This window comes from Nycticebus coucang, chromosome 3, assembly GCF_027406575.1.
Source record: "Nycticebus coucang isolate mNycCou1 chromosome 3, mNycCou1.pri, whole genome shotgun sequence".
NCBI classification, from domain to species: domain Eukaryota; kingdom Metazoa; phylum Chordata; class Mammalia; order Primates; family Lorisidae; genus Nycticebus; species Nycticebus coucang.
Genome location: NC_069782.1, coordinates 62079687 through 62096332, shown reverse-complemented (window position 1 = coordinate 62096332; position 16646 = coordinate 62079687). Strand labels below are relative to the sequence as shown.

The 16646-nt window shown below is 46.5% G+C and overlaps 1 protein-coding gene across 19 annotated transcripts in view; it reads right to left on the bottom strand.

The window, feature by feature from the left end:
* The window catches only part of RANBP3 (RAN binding protein 3), a 64195-nt gene that overhangs the window by 22073 nt on the left and 25476 nt on the right, over positions 1 to 16646 (bottom strand). For 5 of the 19 annotated variants that reach the window (XM_053585967.1, XM_053585968.1, XM_053585969.1 and 2 more), the window contains 4 exons: positions 13162 to 13365; positions 4624 to 4660; positions 4443 to 4529; positions 2447 to 2518 (listed from right to left, as the gene is read on the bottom strand). In XM_053585967.1, the coding sequence (XP_053441942.1) occupies positions 2447 to 2518; positions 4443 to 4529; positions 4624 to 4660; positions 13162 to 13365 (400 nt within the window). Of the gene's footprint in view, positions 1 to 2446; positions 2519 to 4442; positions 4530 to 4623; positions 4661 to 12498; positions 12664 to 13161; positions 13366 to 16646 lie in introns of all 19 variants that reach the window. The other 14 variants (XM_053585979.1, XM_053585980.1, XM_053585981.1 and 11 more) reach the window with 6 other exon arrangements.

Below are 16646 nucleotides of genomic sequence, written 5' to 3'. Positions count from 1 at the left end.
AATAAACACAGGGGAATGGTGGGGATATCTCCACGGGGCAACCATCAAAATGAAAACTCATTCCAGAAACAAAACACGACTGGGCATAAAAACTGGAGGGTAGAAGTAAGATGGGACATGCACTGTCCAGAGTCTCAAAGTATCTCTCCAAAAAATTATCCACCACAAAGCCTGAAGAAAAGCAATTTTCACCCAGTGGTGAAACTTAGAAGACAGTGCCCTAGCCAAGGGATCAAAGTTAACCCTGCTAACAAGGGGATAAGTGAACACTGCACACACTGAGGGAACAGTATCACTTTTGTGACCTTCTCACCCAAGCTGCCTAACCTGGCTCTAATTACCAAGACACACTGGGAAAACCCACATTAAAGGACTTCCCTAGAACCACCAACTTATAACAAGTCAAGGGACAACTTCCCGCTAGGAGACAGATGCCGCAACGTGTGACATAGGTTTGATCCCTTTGCTCTAAAGCAGCTATCCTCAACCCTACTTGGCACGAGGGACCGGGTTCAGGTAAAACAATTTTTCCGCCCAAAGGGAGGTGATGGACAGGAGATAGAACTCAGGTGGTGATGCAAGCAACAGAGAATAGCTGTGAATACAGCTCACTTGCTGCTTATCTCCTGCTATGCAGCCTGGTTCCTAAGAGGCCGTGGACTGGAACCTTTTTGGCACCAGGCACCAATTTCATGGAAGATAATTTTTCTACAGAGGCAGTGAGAGGAATAAGAGGTGGAGCTCAGATGGTGCTGCTGTGTGGCCCAGTTCCCAATAGGTCACAGATTGGTACCCGTCTGTGGCCTAGGGGATAATTGGGGAAAACTGATTGGGGCCTCCAGGTAAAAGAATAGAGAAGCACTTTATAATTCAGGAAGTGTTAAAGTTTTTCAAAATTTAAGCTAAAAAATAGAAAGCAGGCAAGCAGACAAGGATGTGAAGTTCATTTTGCAGAATTTACTTGCTAATGTAGAAAAGTGTTGCTGAGAGGGAAGGGAGGCCATCACTCAGACTGCGAGAGTGATTGTGAGAGTCTCAAAACCATAAAGGGACTGAGAAATGCAGCTTAGCAACAGATAACCTGGACAAGAACCATAGGCCCTGCTCCCACTGTTCAGACCTCCACCTGCCAAGCGACACCCAGATCTGACAGACAACCTGCCGTTCCTGAGGACCTGGAAAACCCAAGCTCCTCTGCAGGGCAAGATTGAGGGATCAGCTCAAAACAGTCTGATTTTGGAATCAAAATGAATTCAACTATTTGAAATGGTGCCATCAAATCAATCTTTAAAGTTATAAAGAATTGCCTCTTCCCTTGACAGGGACATCAGACCAGCATATGACTTTATCTGGCAATGCTTTTGAAGTCAGCAATGAATTTATGTAAGGCAGGTTGGGTTACAGAATTTGAGTTGTTAAACTTTCTCGTTAAATGTTTTATGAGGAATTTCAGCCATGTGGAAGAGACTTTCAGGAAATCTTGGACTTGGTTCTCTAGCTAAAGACCAAAAAAGGAAGGTTCTATACCCTTCAGAAAGGATCAAGATGTTTTTCTTAAAGTTTTAAAGCTGTGATTAAACATACTTCTCTAAACAGCTCTTAAGCAATATTAATTCATGTGAGAATTTAATATGTAGAAAGGGGCTCTGGAAAATAATATATTGTCACAGGAGTTACTTTTGTAATGGCAGGGAGAATGGCCTGAGGTTCTTTTCGTGGCATCACAGTTCACAGCAACCTTAAACTCTTGGGCTTAAGCGATTCTCTTGCCTCAGCCTCCTGAGTAGCTGGGACTACAGGCGCCCGCCAGAACATCCAGCTATTTTATTTATTTATTTATTATTGTAGTTGTCATTGTTGTTCAGCAGGCCTGGCCGTGTTCAAACCCACCACCCCTGGTGTATGTGGCTGGCGCCTGTTAACCACTGAGGCTATAGGCGCCAAGCCTGGCCAGGGGTTCTTTTTATTTGATGTATTTCTGATCTACTTTTCTTCTTAAACACTATGAATGCATTACTTATATAAACTTTTGAAAAATGAATAATATATCTCTTGAAAGACTTTTTTAAAAAGGACTTAAAACTGCTTGCAACTTGGCCCTGCTCATAGAAACAGACATTCAAGGGCTTATAAAGCCTTGTCTCATGTGAGACTCCAAATTTACAGGTGTAAGAGATAGGGGGAAAAATTAGGAACTGAAAAAAGAGCTGGTTTAAAATGCCCAATCCTGGGCAGCACCTGTGGCTCAAAGGGGTAGGGCGCCAGCCCCATATGCCGGAGGTGGCTGGTTCAAACCCAGCCCCAGTCAAAAACTACAAATAAATAAATAAAATAAAATAAAATGCCCAATCCTGATGAAGATCTTATTTTTTCAACACTGACTGCTTTTCCTCCCAGGAAACTCTCCCCTGGACTGGTGGGAAGGCAGAGGGACACGAAGGCTCACCTGGTTCTGAGTCAGAATTGCCTGTAGATGACTCGCAGAAGGTTGATGGCATAAATACATTGTTTTTTGATACTGTCACCACGGAGGTGCAGGCAGGGGAGGAAACAAGAGGAAAAACAGTGTGAGTAGGCAAGGTAGACAAGCAGGGTTGAGTCTCAAGCCCCAGCTCAGAAGGGAACAGCACTCCTTGAACAAGGCATCAACCTTTTCTGATAAAGCAAACCCAAAGCTCAGCAAGAATGGGAGTCTCCAACGCAATGGCCTTCATCTGTCTCATGGAAACTTTGGTCTACTGGGGGCTGCCTGTCTTGTCCTGACACTCCTGGGTTGGGGGCGGCGGGGGGGCAAGCCAGCAGGGCAGCAGAGGGCCCTAGATGCTCCACACTGCACAGGAGGCTGCCTCTCTCCCACAGATCTTACTTTATGATAGCAACTGCTCCCTAGGGTAAAGGCTGGCTGACAGGCTTCCACAAAGGATGCAGACCTCAGAGGTGAAGAACTAAGCCTGAGCATAAGGAGGTCAGAGTGAAAAACACTTTTGGTGCCTCTTACACCTCTCATTTCCCTGACGGCTAAGAGCTGAGTACCTTCTAGGTGCCACTGCACTAGAGGGAGGCAATTTCAAGCAGGCTGGGGGAAAACTGATTGGCAGCCCTTTGTCCCTTTAGTTCTGGCAACAGCACAAAAGGCTACCTCTCCTCTCTATGGGGGCTATGGATGTAGCAAGTAAGCAAGTGGTGAGTGGGGAAGAATGAAACCAAAAACCAGGAAGTGGAAGCTCCCCATTCTGCCCATGTGCACAGAGGTCCTTAAGAAAAGGACGTCAAGTGCAGCTTGGATTGCAAACAATGCAAACAGTTCTTTAGCATCTGGTCAGCAGGTGACAGTGTAACTTACAGGTGAAACTAACAGTCACAAAAAAGGATATGGCCATGTCCCAAATCAACATTAAGGGAAATGGGCATGAAATCAAGTGTGTAAGAGAGATGACCATGAAAGGACACTGCCTTTCTACATTGTCATGTCTGCACGACTTTTATAAGCAGAAACAACTTTCAAGAGTGTTTTTTCCCTTACAGCAATATGCTGAAGGTTACCAACTGTAAAATTATTTCTGTGAACTTCCCAGGGATGAATTCCAGGCTGGTAACCAGAGAAGCTCTCTAATGGCATGGTATCTCCAATCTGGTACTAGAAAGCTGAGACAGAGAACACAAGATAATTTGTGTTATCTTGTGGGGAAGTCAGGATGCGAATGGAAGAGCCTAAGGTGTTCATCCTCCAATCAGAAGGGGCATTCCCCAGCTGGAGCCTGGAAACTAAGAAGCCCCAATGGCTCTCTCTGCCCCGGGAACCTGCCTCTTTCTTACACTAGCCTTCATATGTCCCCACCTGCCTTGACCTCTGTGCCTGTGCTCAGGCCACACCTCATAATCCAGGGCCTCCAACTCTTGTGTCCACTCCTTTCACAGTCCTAGTATGGCTTGCCCTGACAAGCCTCACCAAGCTTCTGAGAGCTCATGGCATCACATCAGGTCTCTGCTGGGACCTTATGGCTTGTTAGTTACTGGGTATATGTGCATGTCTGGGCTATCCCTGGGCTGCCAATGCTGGGTAGGCCCTGTTCAGAACACCCCACCCCAACATTCAGTCTGTGGTCAGTAGCCCTGAAAACTAGAGAGGTTACTAACAGTCAGTCAGAGACCCCTACAGGGCTCCCAACAGTGAATCCTTCCCCTCCATTTCAGAGGGATGATTTCATAGTCTTCCTAATAAGCTGCCAAGTCTCACCACCCTATTAAGCGTCACTGATTCCAGAGAGGGGACATCTGTTGCTACATTTTGGGCAAGCTCTAATCTCACTCCTGATGGAGACCAACCCTGGGTTTGATTCTAACTGATCTGGGAAGGAGACAGAGGATGGATGAAAGGCACTGGAGGGGAGCAGTAGGGTTATGAGCACAAATGCTTTCGTCATTCACCAAGTCTGTATTACCTGACTGTGTGGGGGGGAACTGTGTTAAAGATGATGTTCTTTCTCTCTTGACAGGAGGGCAGTAATTTCCATCTTCTCGGTCAGAATCTACAGAAAACAATGAGAATAGGAGGAGAAAAGTAAGGTTACTTCTGTTTTTATAACTGGTTAAGATGGTCAAGCATGTTAGATATTTCTTTACCTTCTCCGCCTTCGGGACTGGAGCCTCTGGCTGATCTCTGAAACAAGAGCACACATCAGGGTGGTAAGAAAGCGCTGTGCTACAAGCCAACAGTTCTCAGCTCCATAACCAATGGAACCTGATACACAATGATGCTGAAGGCTAACTCCCCAAGCTCAGCCACCCACACTACATATCTCAACCTACGGCTCAAAAGTTATCTCTGATGAACCTCTGAATCTGGCTTACCAAACCATGTGCCAAGGAGAGCATGTATAACACAAGGATCTGTTTCTGTTTCTCCACAGGTTACAATTACCTGGCCTGCCTCCCCCAAACTCAAACACAGTGAAACTTTATCTGGCCACAGTTCCCTTTGCCAAGAACTGAAAAGTGACCCTCCCCGCTATGTTATGAAGAGCTGCAGGCTTGTTAAGATGGTTGTATAACACCAGGATCAGAGTGGTTTCTGAGCTTTGCCTTGGAACATTCTATGGTGCAGATAGATCCCTGTCTCAAGGTGGGCTATTATTTACAGAGCAAGTAAGAGTTTTGATGATTTGGACCAAAGCCCCTTGCCAAGTGTCCAGAGCATAACCATCAAAGACAAGAGCTCTACAGACAACAGAACAATCACAAGCTGAGAGAGAAGGGAGCTGAAGAATTTCCTACTTTATCAACCTTTAGTTTTTAGAATGTGAACAACTAACAATTATGACAAAAAATGAATAGTGTTCATCTTCTCTCCTAACACACAATCCCTCACGTATGCTCTGTCTTGAACACGGCAGCCAAAAGCAAGCTGATAGTGAGTGCCACTCCTCCTGGCATACTCTGCTTAAGAGTAAGCAGAAGAGCCAATTTTTCTTATTTTCTGAAAATCTCCTTGGAGGTCAAGTTTAGCTAAATTAGGGCTGCCCACCTCAGTGAGCTGTTAGGGATTAAGTGAAGAGCTTTGCAAACTGCAGAGTGGTATATAAAAGTATAACTGCAATAAACAAAACTTAAGATTATGGGAGCCAGGTACTTTTGGCCGTGCAGGCCACATTTGGTGTCTGTCATATTATTCTTCTTTGTTTTTATTTTAACAAGCCTTTAAAAATATAAACATGATCTTAGGTTATAGGCCCAGGGCCAGAGTTGGTGGCAATGGGAGTCCAGAGATGGTAGGAAGTTTCCTCAAAGTCACATAGCTAATTCACAACAGTAAGAAAAGAAAGTCCTAACCCGGACTTTCCCCTCCCTGGTAAGAACTGACCACTCAGGTTTGTGTTAGAAAAGCAAGCTTGTGTTTCTCGCTTGAGGTCTGTGTTCTTAGAGCTCTTAGGAAATGGTCTGGAACAGTGGTTCTCAACATTCCAAATGCCGCTATGTATTTTCATTGTTACAAAGGGGCTGTGACCCACAGGTTGAGAACCGCTGGTCTGGAGGATGTGTCTGTGAAATGAGGGCCAGATAATAACAACCCACTGTATGTCTGGGCAACTGGGAGGCTCAGAGGAGACCACAGACAAAATGCACGGGAAGTAAAATCCGTCTAATACAACAGGGAATTCTATTAATCACTGGGGCAACGGTTAAAATACCAAGTCCAAAATGGAACAAAATATTGGTGTCAAGTATGCTGGTCCTAGTGCCAGCACAAAACAACAGCCAGGATATGCAGGCAGAACATCAAGGCTGCTCTGTCCTCACCACTTCTTAAAGGCTTGTGGAATTTAGTCAGTTTACCTGGCTCTGCTGCTTCCTAAGTATGAACCTTACCTCGCTCAGGCTTTGGTTTCCTCACTTAGAAAAAGAGGATGCTGCGGTGTCTCCCTTGAAGGGAGGGATTGGGGCAGTGACCCAGAACAGGTCTCATGCTCAGCCCAGTGCAAAAATGCAAAGCTCAGTTCCTGTCATTATTTTAATGTCCATTACTTACACCTGGATGTGGCAAAACATGAACCCCTTAGGCCTGCGGGGTCCCGACCCCTTTTGAACAACAAAAATACACTGTGGCATTAGGAAGGTTGAGAACCACTACCTTAGGCTGTGTTGGGGTCAGGAGAGAATGGGAGCTAGGGATGTGAGGATTAAGAAGTACTTCCAGGGCGGTGCCTGTGGCTCAAGGAGTAGGGCGCCCGTCTCATATGCCAGAGGTGGTGGGTTCAAACCCAGCCCTGGCCAAAAAAAAAAAGAAGTACTTCTATGCCCAAGCCTGCAGGTGAAGCTGAGACGCACTCAGACAGTGCTCCCATTCCATAGGTGCCAAAGTCTGAAAATTGCATCTGATAACATGGAGCTGTCTCTGGCTTGTCATCAGCCTCCCCATATCATCCCTTTCCCCAGGGGCCATCAGTGGGGTCCAGATAGCAAAGGTGGGAGAGTCTAAGTGAGGTGGCTACTGCCCAGGCCAGGTGCTGAAACCTTGGCTCACCCAGCAGAGCCCAGGCATCCTATCCCAGGCCAGCTCCAGCAACTCCAATACAGGACACATCCTCCTCAGTGACTCACGCCCTCCTGAATGCTACAGGACCACCGAATCCTCTGTGCAGGTCCCTGTTCAAAGTGGGTGTCCCAGCCTCAAGCATCCTTCTGCCCACTCCTACCAGTGGGCCCCACATGTTCCCACACCACACGTCATCCCATGACTCTCCACTCTCCTCTCCTGTTTTAATTCACTGAGATCTCAACTGTACCCCAACCCTTGCACGGTGGCCTCCTGGGTCTTGGGGCATCTGTCCCTTCCTGAATGACCTTTGGGACCTGGACATCCTTTGGGATCTACGAACAACCTGCTCTCTCACCAGATGACATCCTCCTTCCCCTTCAGATGAGAATGAATCTCTCAGTCATGTGATCAACGTTCCTCATACTTTTCCTTCCTGGCTTTTACTATGATCCTGGGATTTGGGGTAGGGTCCCGCACAAGACTTCAAGTCCTAGGAGGGACCTGGTCTTCACAGTATTTAGCATTTGCTCAAGGAAAAAAATATGCCTCTCAGGCACTCTTCAGGCCAAAGAGAGCAGTGAAGTTTCTTGCCCTAGCCTTATGGTGAGAACAATCTATAGTGATGCCCATGCCTGGGCTAGTGGTGCTGACAGCTGATAGTCCCTGGCTTCCTCATAGTTCCTCAGCCCCTGCTTAGGACACTCCCCGCTCTGTTGCAATCTTAAGAGGTTTGGACTCCTAATTCTCTTTGGTCTGCTACGTATCTAAGTTAATTCCTACATGCACAAATTTCCTATTTTTCTTTCAGATTTCTAATTTCATTCCATTGTGGTCAGAGGACATACTCTGTATGATTTCAATCTTTTTAAATTTATCAAGATGTGTGCTTTGTGGCCTTGGAAAATGGTCTGCCCTCCAGAATGTTCTGTGTGCACATGAAGGCAACATCCCCCTGCCGCTTCTGGGAGGGGTGTTCTGTAGATGCCTGTTAGGTCTAGTTGGTTTCTAGCATTCAAGTCCTCTACTTCCAATGTTTTGTCTGGATGCTTTACTGATTACTGAGGGTGGGGAACACATCTGGAACTGAGCCAAGTCTCTGATCAGTCCCCCAGCATGGTTCCTTCCCACCTCCCTGCTCCCCTGTATCACAGAGCAGCTCCAGACCCCTGGGGCTCACTGCTTCCCTTACGGCCCCTTCCAGTTCTCTGAACATGCTGACTGTGCTCTTCCCACAACTCCCGGGTACTTTCCCTTGGGATACTGTCCTTCAGAGACTGCTCACTGTGACCACTCCCTTAGGTAAACAGGTGCTCACCCGTACTGCGCCCAGACCCTCTTGGGCTCTCTTTCTACCCTGCTTTGTTCTATCAGGGTCTTTCTGGTATGTGTCTCCTGCTGCAACAAAGCTCATATACCAATACTCGGATACCATGCACAAAAGGCGCTCAGCGAGGACTTGCTGTGTGGATGGGGCCGACATCCTCCACTATGTCCCCTTCAGATACTATAGCATGAGGGGAGACCTGGCCAGACAAGATTCAGCTGTTCTTCAACACCTGAACTCAAGATACACTCAAATCCAAGCCTCAAATTGCTTTTACGAACTCGCCTGTAGGAAAGTGGTGGGGCACTCAGTCTTGGAAGCCAGGGCTAGGGTAGGACAACACAGGAAGATCTCCATACTGAGCGAACCTTCCAGATGCTGCCAGAATCACCAGGGAGGTCCGCAACTGCCAACTCAGAAGCAAGGCGCAAACTGCTGCCAGTAACTCCCCTTACTAAGAACCAGAAGGAAAAGCAGGAAGAGGGAGTGTCTGCAACAACACTGGCTCTCCTGAAAATCCTCACCAGCTCCCACTAGAGGTGCCGCCTGACCTGTGCCCATGTCAGATTCTTCCTTCCATGACCTGCTGGAACACAGGGCCTCTCCTCTCAGCAGAACCTGGAGTTTGCTGTCTGGCTGACTCATGCTATCTTCCTCAAAGCAGAAAGAGTTCTATGCTTCAGGAATACTACTCCAAGTCACTCTTGAAGGCCAAGGCCAGTTCCACTAACATCTTCCATTTCCTTGAAACATGGCAGCACAGTAGCTGGACCTGTTTGGTGTCAAGGAAGTCAGAGAAGGGGGCCACCCTCCACTCCAATCAAAAGAGTAGGTTCTGAGGGGTCAGTGTAGAATAGGCCTAGGATACATGTGGGCTCAGATCCCAGAGGTCTACAGCCCACAGCTCAAGAGCCACCACAATAGGGACTCATGCAGAAACAGGGTGTAAGGGCCCCATTTCTTCCTCCTCTGCTTTTACCCAAACTGGACTTCACCACAGCAAGGTCAGGACTTCAAGAGGACATGTAAGGAATGCTGGGTCAGCAGCCATTTGGAATACCAAGATGAAAACATTCCAAATTAATAAACAAGGGAGCCAGAGAGAAAAAAGACAAAAGAGCACCCTTCAACTTCTCTTTCTGGCATCAGGACAGCACAAATGAAAGAAGCAGGCTAAGAGAAGTGAAGAGCCCTCCTGCAGTGCCCAGGCTCCAGGCTGGTAAGGCTCAAGCAACCACAGCTGCTGCTCGTTGTGCTGCTGGATGGTGCCTTCACCCTCCTAGCTGGGTGGAGGCAGGACCTGCAGCCAGCTTTCCTCCTAGGACACCAAACACAAGAATCCCTGTCACCAACTGCAACATAGGGGTCACACCCAACCCTGAATGTGAATGTAGAGGTAGGAGGCATCTATGAAGACAAAACAGTAAAAGTCACGATTGTTACATTTATTAAGAATTGCCCCACCAAAAACACACAGCTCCTATGAGGCTACCTGGGATGGCCCCAAGGAAGACAAAGGTGCCAGACTGGCTGGAGCTGATTCGAGGCCAGGTTTCAGAAGCGGACTGAACAGATGACAAGGACAAACAGGCAGTAAGCAGGAATGAACAGTACTGTCTACCTGACCCAGTCCCTTAGAAAAGACCAGAAAGCAAGGCCACATTTTCTTTCTAGAAAACAGTAGCTACCAATTGGTCTGGCAGAGTCTCAGTGAATCCCGGTCTGAATTGATGAGTTAGGAAATCTGGCTGGTTGTGGTTGCAGGAAATTGGATGCCTGGGATGCAAAGTAAATTATGGGAAAATTCAATGCCGCTTATTCTGGGACTGAGGCAAGCAGCATGGAGATTCTTGCTGAAAAGGCAGACACTGAAAAGAGCAAAAGAGAAGCAGCCCCAAAGGTCTGAATGTGGAGGGCAGTGAGGGTCAAACCCTGTGCAGGAGCTAAGAGGTGAAGGGAATCTATCTAGCCAAAGGGGCTCATTCCAGGATCTTCTTAAGCTTCCTGGTACGTCTAATAAACAGATTTTTGAAGCTCAGCAGTGCCTTGGTACAGAACTTCAGCACTGCACAATTCCACTAGGTACGGAGCAAGCATTGAGAGCAGCCTGCCTTCTCTGGATCAAACAGAGAACTGAATCTGGATGTGGTTTGGTATTCTTCAAACTGTCTTCTCAAAGCCAGGAAGTCTGATACATAGAGACTTTTTCCTGGTACCAAGTGTGCCACGGCCAGAGTTCTGATGAGAATGAAAGATGATAAGGCCCCTTTATAAACAACAATTCAGTGCACCACTATTTAAACAACTCTTGGCTGTACATTCCCCCCAGGGACTGTGGAATAAAGAGAATGGACTAGACAAGACAGATGAGGCCCACTGGGTAACGTGTAGGCTGTTTCCTGAACTCTCAACATGATACAGGGCAAGATTCAAATTTGTTCTGAAGCAAAAGAAAACAGTGGAATTAACCAAAGAAAAATTTCGGCCTCAATAGCTGGGATCAAGTTTCATCTGACTTGATAAATGACCCTCCCGTGTTTTGAGCATACCCAATCAGCAAAGAAAGCCAATTAATGGGAGAAGTTAACAACCAGCCAGCATTTTCTCTGCAGAGAGTACAAGGGAGTCAGCTTTGCTGGCTGGGAACCATCATCAAGCAGTGTGACAGTGGTGCTATTGAGGCTTCCAATACTGCATACCCTAAAGTTATAAATGCTAAAACGAGAGAGTATGTGCATGTGGGTCATATGCATGCAGCCCAGTGCTGTGCTGGTACATTTACAACTAGTCCCACCAGTCTCTCAATCCTGGCCTTTTTTCATGGGGACTTAACAACTCATCTTTAGGCTCTTTGCCATGTGTCACTTTTTGTTTGCCAATTTGGGGACTGCCAACTCCCTTAGGATTAGAGCTTCTGATTCAAAAGTCTGTAAGACTCTAGAAGCTGAGTTCTATGGCACACCCACCACCTGGACTGGCCAGGCCACACAGCAATGCCTAGCCTGGCCATGGGTGGGAAGTGAGGCTACCTTGGGAAACTTCTCCCATGTGCCTCTACAAGAGCCTGTTGCTCTTTATTTTATTTTTTGAGACAGAGTCTCACCACGTCACCCTTTGTAGAGTGCCACAGCATCATAGCTCATGGCAACCTCAAACTCTTAGACTCAAGCAATTCTCCTGCCTCAGCCTCCCCAGTAGCTGGGACTACAGGCGCCTGCCACAACACCCAGCTATTTTTAGAGACGGGTCTTGCTCTTGCTCAGGCTGGTCTCAAACCCATGAGCTCAGGCAATCCACCTGCCTTGGCCTCCCAGAGTGCTGGGATTACAGACGTGAGCCACTGTGCCTGGCCGAGCCTGTTGCTCTTGTAGAACAGCTGCTGTCACAAAAGCTCTGTGGTCCACCTGTCCTGTTTGTTACTCTCATTCTGAAACCTGCCACTTCTTAGTAGACTCAGATGAAGATCATCTGTTCTTAAGGGCTAATGACAGAGACTTGAGAATGCCATTTCCTGGGCCCTTGAATACCAAAGAAACAATAACTCACAATACCTAACTTCAGAGACCTTTCTGGGAGCTGCTCTGTCAAAAAAAAAAAAAAAAAAAGTGACCACCTCCTAATTCTTGCCCTGGCAGCACTCATTTGACGGGTACACTCCCAGCACAAGGTGTTGCAAGTGTCTTCAGGCTAGAATCCTTAGCTTCTAAGCATGTCTTGCCACCCTAAACCCTCTCTGTGCCATGATGGATTACTCCCTTTTCTTGCAAAGACTCTGGCACATGGTAAAGACTGCTGCCTCTTTCCCCATGATTCTTCCAAAATGTTAAAATAGGACTTCAACTTACCCCTGGCTGAATACCAATTCCTAAGTGTCTCAGGGTTTGGTGGCTACAACTTAATTTTATTTAATGGTTTTCTTAAGCAAACAGGGGACCAGTATGTGACAGAAGGAATTGCTGAGGTCTAGGGTGAGGTGTGGGATTGTGCTGCCCCGGAAGGCTGCTTGGTGTTCAGAATGGTAGAGCTGGGCCCTTTGTTTTGTTAATAGTCCTTTCTACCTGTCATGAGAATAGGGGTCTTCTGGCATTAGATATCTAGAGGATGGAGTTTTCAATCCTGAATGTAGGATGATGTTTACCTTTCCCAATTTATCAAACTTCAAAAACCCAAGACATTTCATTTCTTGTTGTTGAGAGTTCACAATCTTCTCCACCTATAATCTTCAAAAGCCTTCTTAATACAAAGATAAAGGGCTCAAGGGATTCCCTTCTGGATTCAAAGGAAGAGTCTTTTCTTCTTCCTGCTTTGATCGAAGACAAGCAGTTCACTGCCTAACCACAATCCAAACAATCAGTCTTGCAAAGCAATCTGTGTTAGACAACTCCTGTTCCTACATATCAAAGGAAGCCTTAGCTTCTTGGGTTTCTAAGACACTGAACTTGTATGCCCAAGTTCAGGGAAAGGAAAAAGAAAAATGGAAGGAGGGAGAAGGGGTCGAGTTTGATTTGGAAAGTTCTGCCCCACCATTCAATTCCTCTCTTGATCCCTCATGTCTTTTCCAGGAAAGAGGATTCACCCCTCGCTATGGGGTCTACAGCCCCCCAATTAGAAAAGCCTACACATAAAAGGGGACTCAATCTTCCCTAACTTTTCAGCAGCACAAATTGAAGGGAGTTGAAGGAATCCTAGTCATCTTTTAAGTTACCATCAGCTGCTTACAGTTATCTAGGGCCTAGATCTGAGGGAACAGATGGGAAAGGGGCCCCCTGGGCAGTAGGAGTTCCGGTAGATGTGGACTTACCCCTGCCAGTTCTCGCGGGAAAGGAGGAAGCTGGGCTTCAGGAGCGGGAGGCGGAGGAGTGCTGGCGGAAGTGCTAGCGGGGGCAGGAGGTTCTAGGGCATGCTCACCAGCTGACTCGGGGTGACCCGTGCCATGGTGGGGGGCCTCAGCCTCCCCCTGAGGCTCCTCTCCCGAATCCGACAAGTCTTTTTGCTCTGCAGAGGACTGGGAGCAAAAAAGACAATTTTCCTTCAATGTGAATATAAAGGCTGCGCCATAGGACAAGGAAGGGCAGGGCAAGGGTACAGGGATGGAGAGGGCTGGATCTCTAGGGAAACAGTGAGACCCGCCTGGGTGGATGGACCAAAAAAGCAAGAACATGCCACTGTGTTCTGTTCAACAAAACTGGCCTTCCCAGCTAAGGAAGGAAAATGTTAAGTGGGTTTGGTGCTGCCTGTGAGAAGCCCGGATGCTTTTTTTCAAAACTATGGGTGGGCTAGCACAGAGCAACTCTGCTTATGAGCCTCAAGGCCTCTTGGTGGCCAAGGAGCAGGGACAGTTATGCCAAAGACTCTTAAAATCACTACAGGCCAATAACACACTTCCTCAAAAGAATACAAAACATGCACAGGATCTCCACACCACTTCTGAGCTTGGGAAAGGTAGGAGAGAACACTGCATAGGTAAGAAGGAAATCCAGGGTCAAAGGCTTCTGCATCTTGCTAGTTCTCCCAGCATCTTTCCATTTGTTCTGCTTGTACCTGATAGGAAGAAAGTGCTTTCTTGCCTCAGTGAATACAAGTGTAGGGTGACAGAGACCATGAGAGGTGGTGTTTGAATCAGTGGGTAGTTCAGCTGGAGAGGGCAGAGCACACCAATCGAGCTCCAGGGCTGAGATTCTCCCAGGCACACCCCAAACATCCAGGCAAGAGGTTATTTGGAAAACAGCCAAGGTGAAGAGCAAGCTGGTTCTGGAAGTCTTTCTCCCCCAAAGTAAAACACTTGGCAACCTTTAGGGTGGTTCTTGGGGTTAAGAAGAGGCTTCCAAGGGCTGAGAGTGCTATGGCCATACTTCCAAGGATCTTTTCTTGAGAAATGGTTTATGCACCTGGCATCCTAAAACAAATGGGTTTTAGGCCCCAAACTTCCAACATGGCATTGTCCAATGACACAGGGCCCTTTTCCTCACCTGATAACCTAAATGACTACAGGGCTATCCTGTCTCCCTGTGAAGGGACTGACCTCTTTGGATAGGGCTGGGGCATTACTTTTTAATGTGTGTTCTGGAAACTTTATGAAAAGGATTTAAGAGCTCTTTCAAGAATACTTAGGAAAGCAAAGAGCAACATAATGTTAACTCATCTTCCTGTCTCAAGAGTCACCAAGGGACACCATCACCTCTTTCTATCCAGGGGAGATCCACTGACACAAATGCCTTCCCAAACCTGCACCAGGTGCTGTGGGCAGGGGCAGTCCAGCCACCACCATTTGCTGTTACTTTATGGCTAGAGATATAAGACCTCACCAGAGAACCACTGGAATTTGATTTAAAACTCCTGCTTTTGGAATGTAAATGTTCAAATACCCTCATAATGACTAAATGGAAGGACCAAAAAGAAATTCATCAAGATAGAAATCAAGGGATCAGAACAGGGTCCAATTCTTCATCTTCATTTAAATGAATGACTCTTAACAAGGGTTAAGAAGTGTCATATCACGTCTTCTCTTGGATCTAGAGACATTTCTTAGTAGAATTAACACATGTTGTGCCAGCATTTTCTGTTTGGGTCCTAGTGTTTCTCTTGGGCAAGTTCTCCAGAACCAAGATGAGGGCCTTGTAGTTTTTCAATGTTTGGTAAAATCAGGCATTAAGACTTCACCAGACTTTATCATCACCCTAAAATACATGTGGCTGACAAAAGCCTTGTGTGCAAGCTTATCTCATCAATAGTAAGCTTCACAATTAGGCCTAAATCCAGTGTGTTCAGTAACACTGCATCTTCTGCTAAGTGGTGCCTTCTGTCTTCTTACCAAACAGGCATTACCCTGCCAGTGTAATCCCAGAGCCTTCAGCTTAACAAATGCTTTGAAGAAAGAACAATTGAAAGAAACATGTAGTCATTACAAACAATGAAACAACCCACATGAAGACATTTAAATTCTCTTCACATTGGAAAGAAAAAGAAAGAACTCTGTCTCTATTCAAGATAGTTAAGGAACATTTTTGCCCCCTAAATACAAATGCATGTAAATATAAGCATTTCAGGAAGACAGCCATACCCAGGAAGTACATTCAGGGAAGGAAGTAAATAAAATTCCTGTGCCCAATCTGGCCAGGAATTCATTTTAGGTGCCAGGACTAAAGTTCAAAACTGTAAGTTTTGGAAGTTCAAACTGTCCAAATTGTCTGTCGCTTTTTCTAACCTGGAACAATAGAAGGATTTGGCAACCTGTCCTAAGGCTAAGCAAAAAGCCACTGGGATTCCATATGCAGGCCACTACCACCAATGTGCAGTCTGCTGCAAATGCAATTTGGCATGACAGCAGCATCCACATAAAACACTGTGTGGTTTGGCCACAAAACAAAAACAAAAAACTCCTAGGCTGGCAGCTTAATTTCTTTCTTTTCATCTAAATCCTTAATCTCAATCATGATTCAGCAATAACACCTGGGCATATGAAGCTCTTTCTCTTTTTTTTTTTTTTTGACACAGAGTCTTACTTTGTCACCCCTGGTAGAGTGCCATGGCAGCACAGCTCACAGCAACCTCAAACTCTTGGGTTTAAGTGATTATGTTGCCTCAGCCTCCCAAGTAGCTAGGACTACAGGTGCCTGCCACAATGCCCAGCTATTTGTTGTTGTTGTCATTGTTGTTTAGCAGGCTTGGGCTAGGTTTGAACCCGCCAGCTCTGATGTATGTGGCCGGCACCCTAACCACTGAGCAACAGGCGCTAAGCCAGCTCTTTCTTTTGAATGAGGGCAAACAGGCCCTTTTATGCCAACTCATTATGTGCTTTGAAATCATTACTGAAAGACAAGTTAGTTATTTCCACAGTTGCTAATAGGATTTCCCAATTAAGATGTTGTTCAAAAAGTCACTACAGTAAACATTTCTGGGACAATTAGTATAATTTAAAATACAGACTACAGGGTGGCACCTGTGGCTCAGTAAGTAGGGTGCTGGCCCCATATACTGAGGGTGGTAGGTTTGAACCTGGCCCCAGTCAAACTACAACAAAAAATAGACGGGTGCTGTGGCACCACCTATAGTCCCAGCTACTCGGGAGGCTGAGGCAAAAGAATCGCCTGAGCCCAAGAGCTGGAGGTAGCTGTGAGCTGTGACGCTACAGCACTCTACTGAGGGCGACAAAGTGAGACTGTTTCTAAAAAATATAAAAAATAAATTAATAAAATACGGACTACGTGTTGTAGGACACCACTTTCTTAGGAGTGACATAGTATTGAGGCCATGGAGGAGAATGGCCTGTTTCCAGGGGCCGCTGCT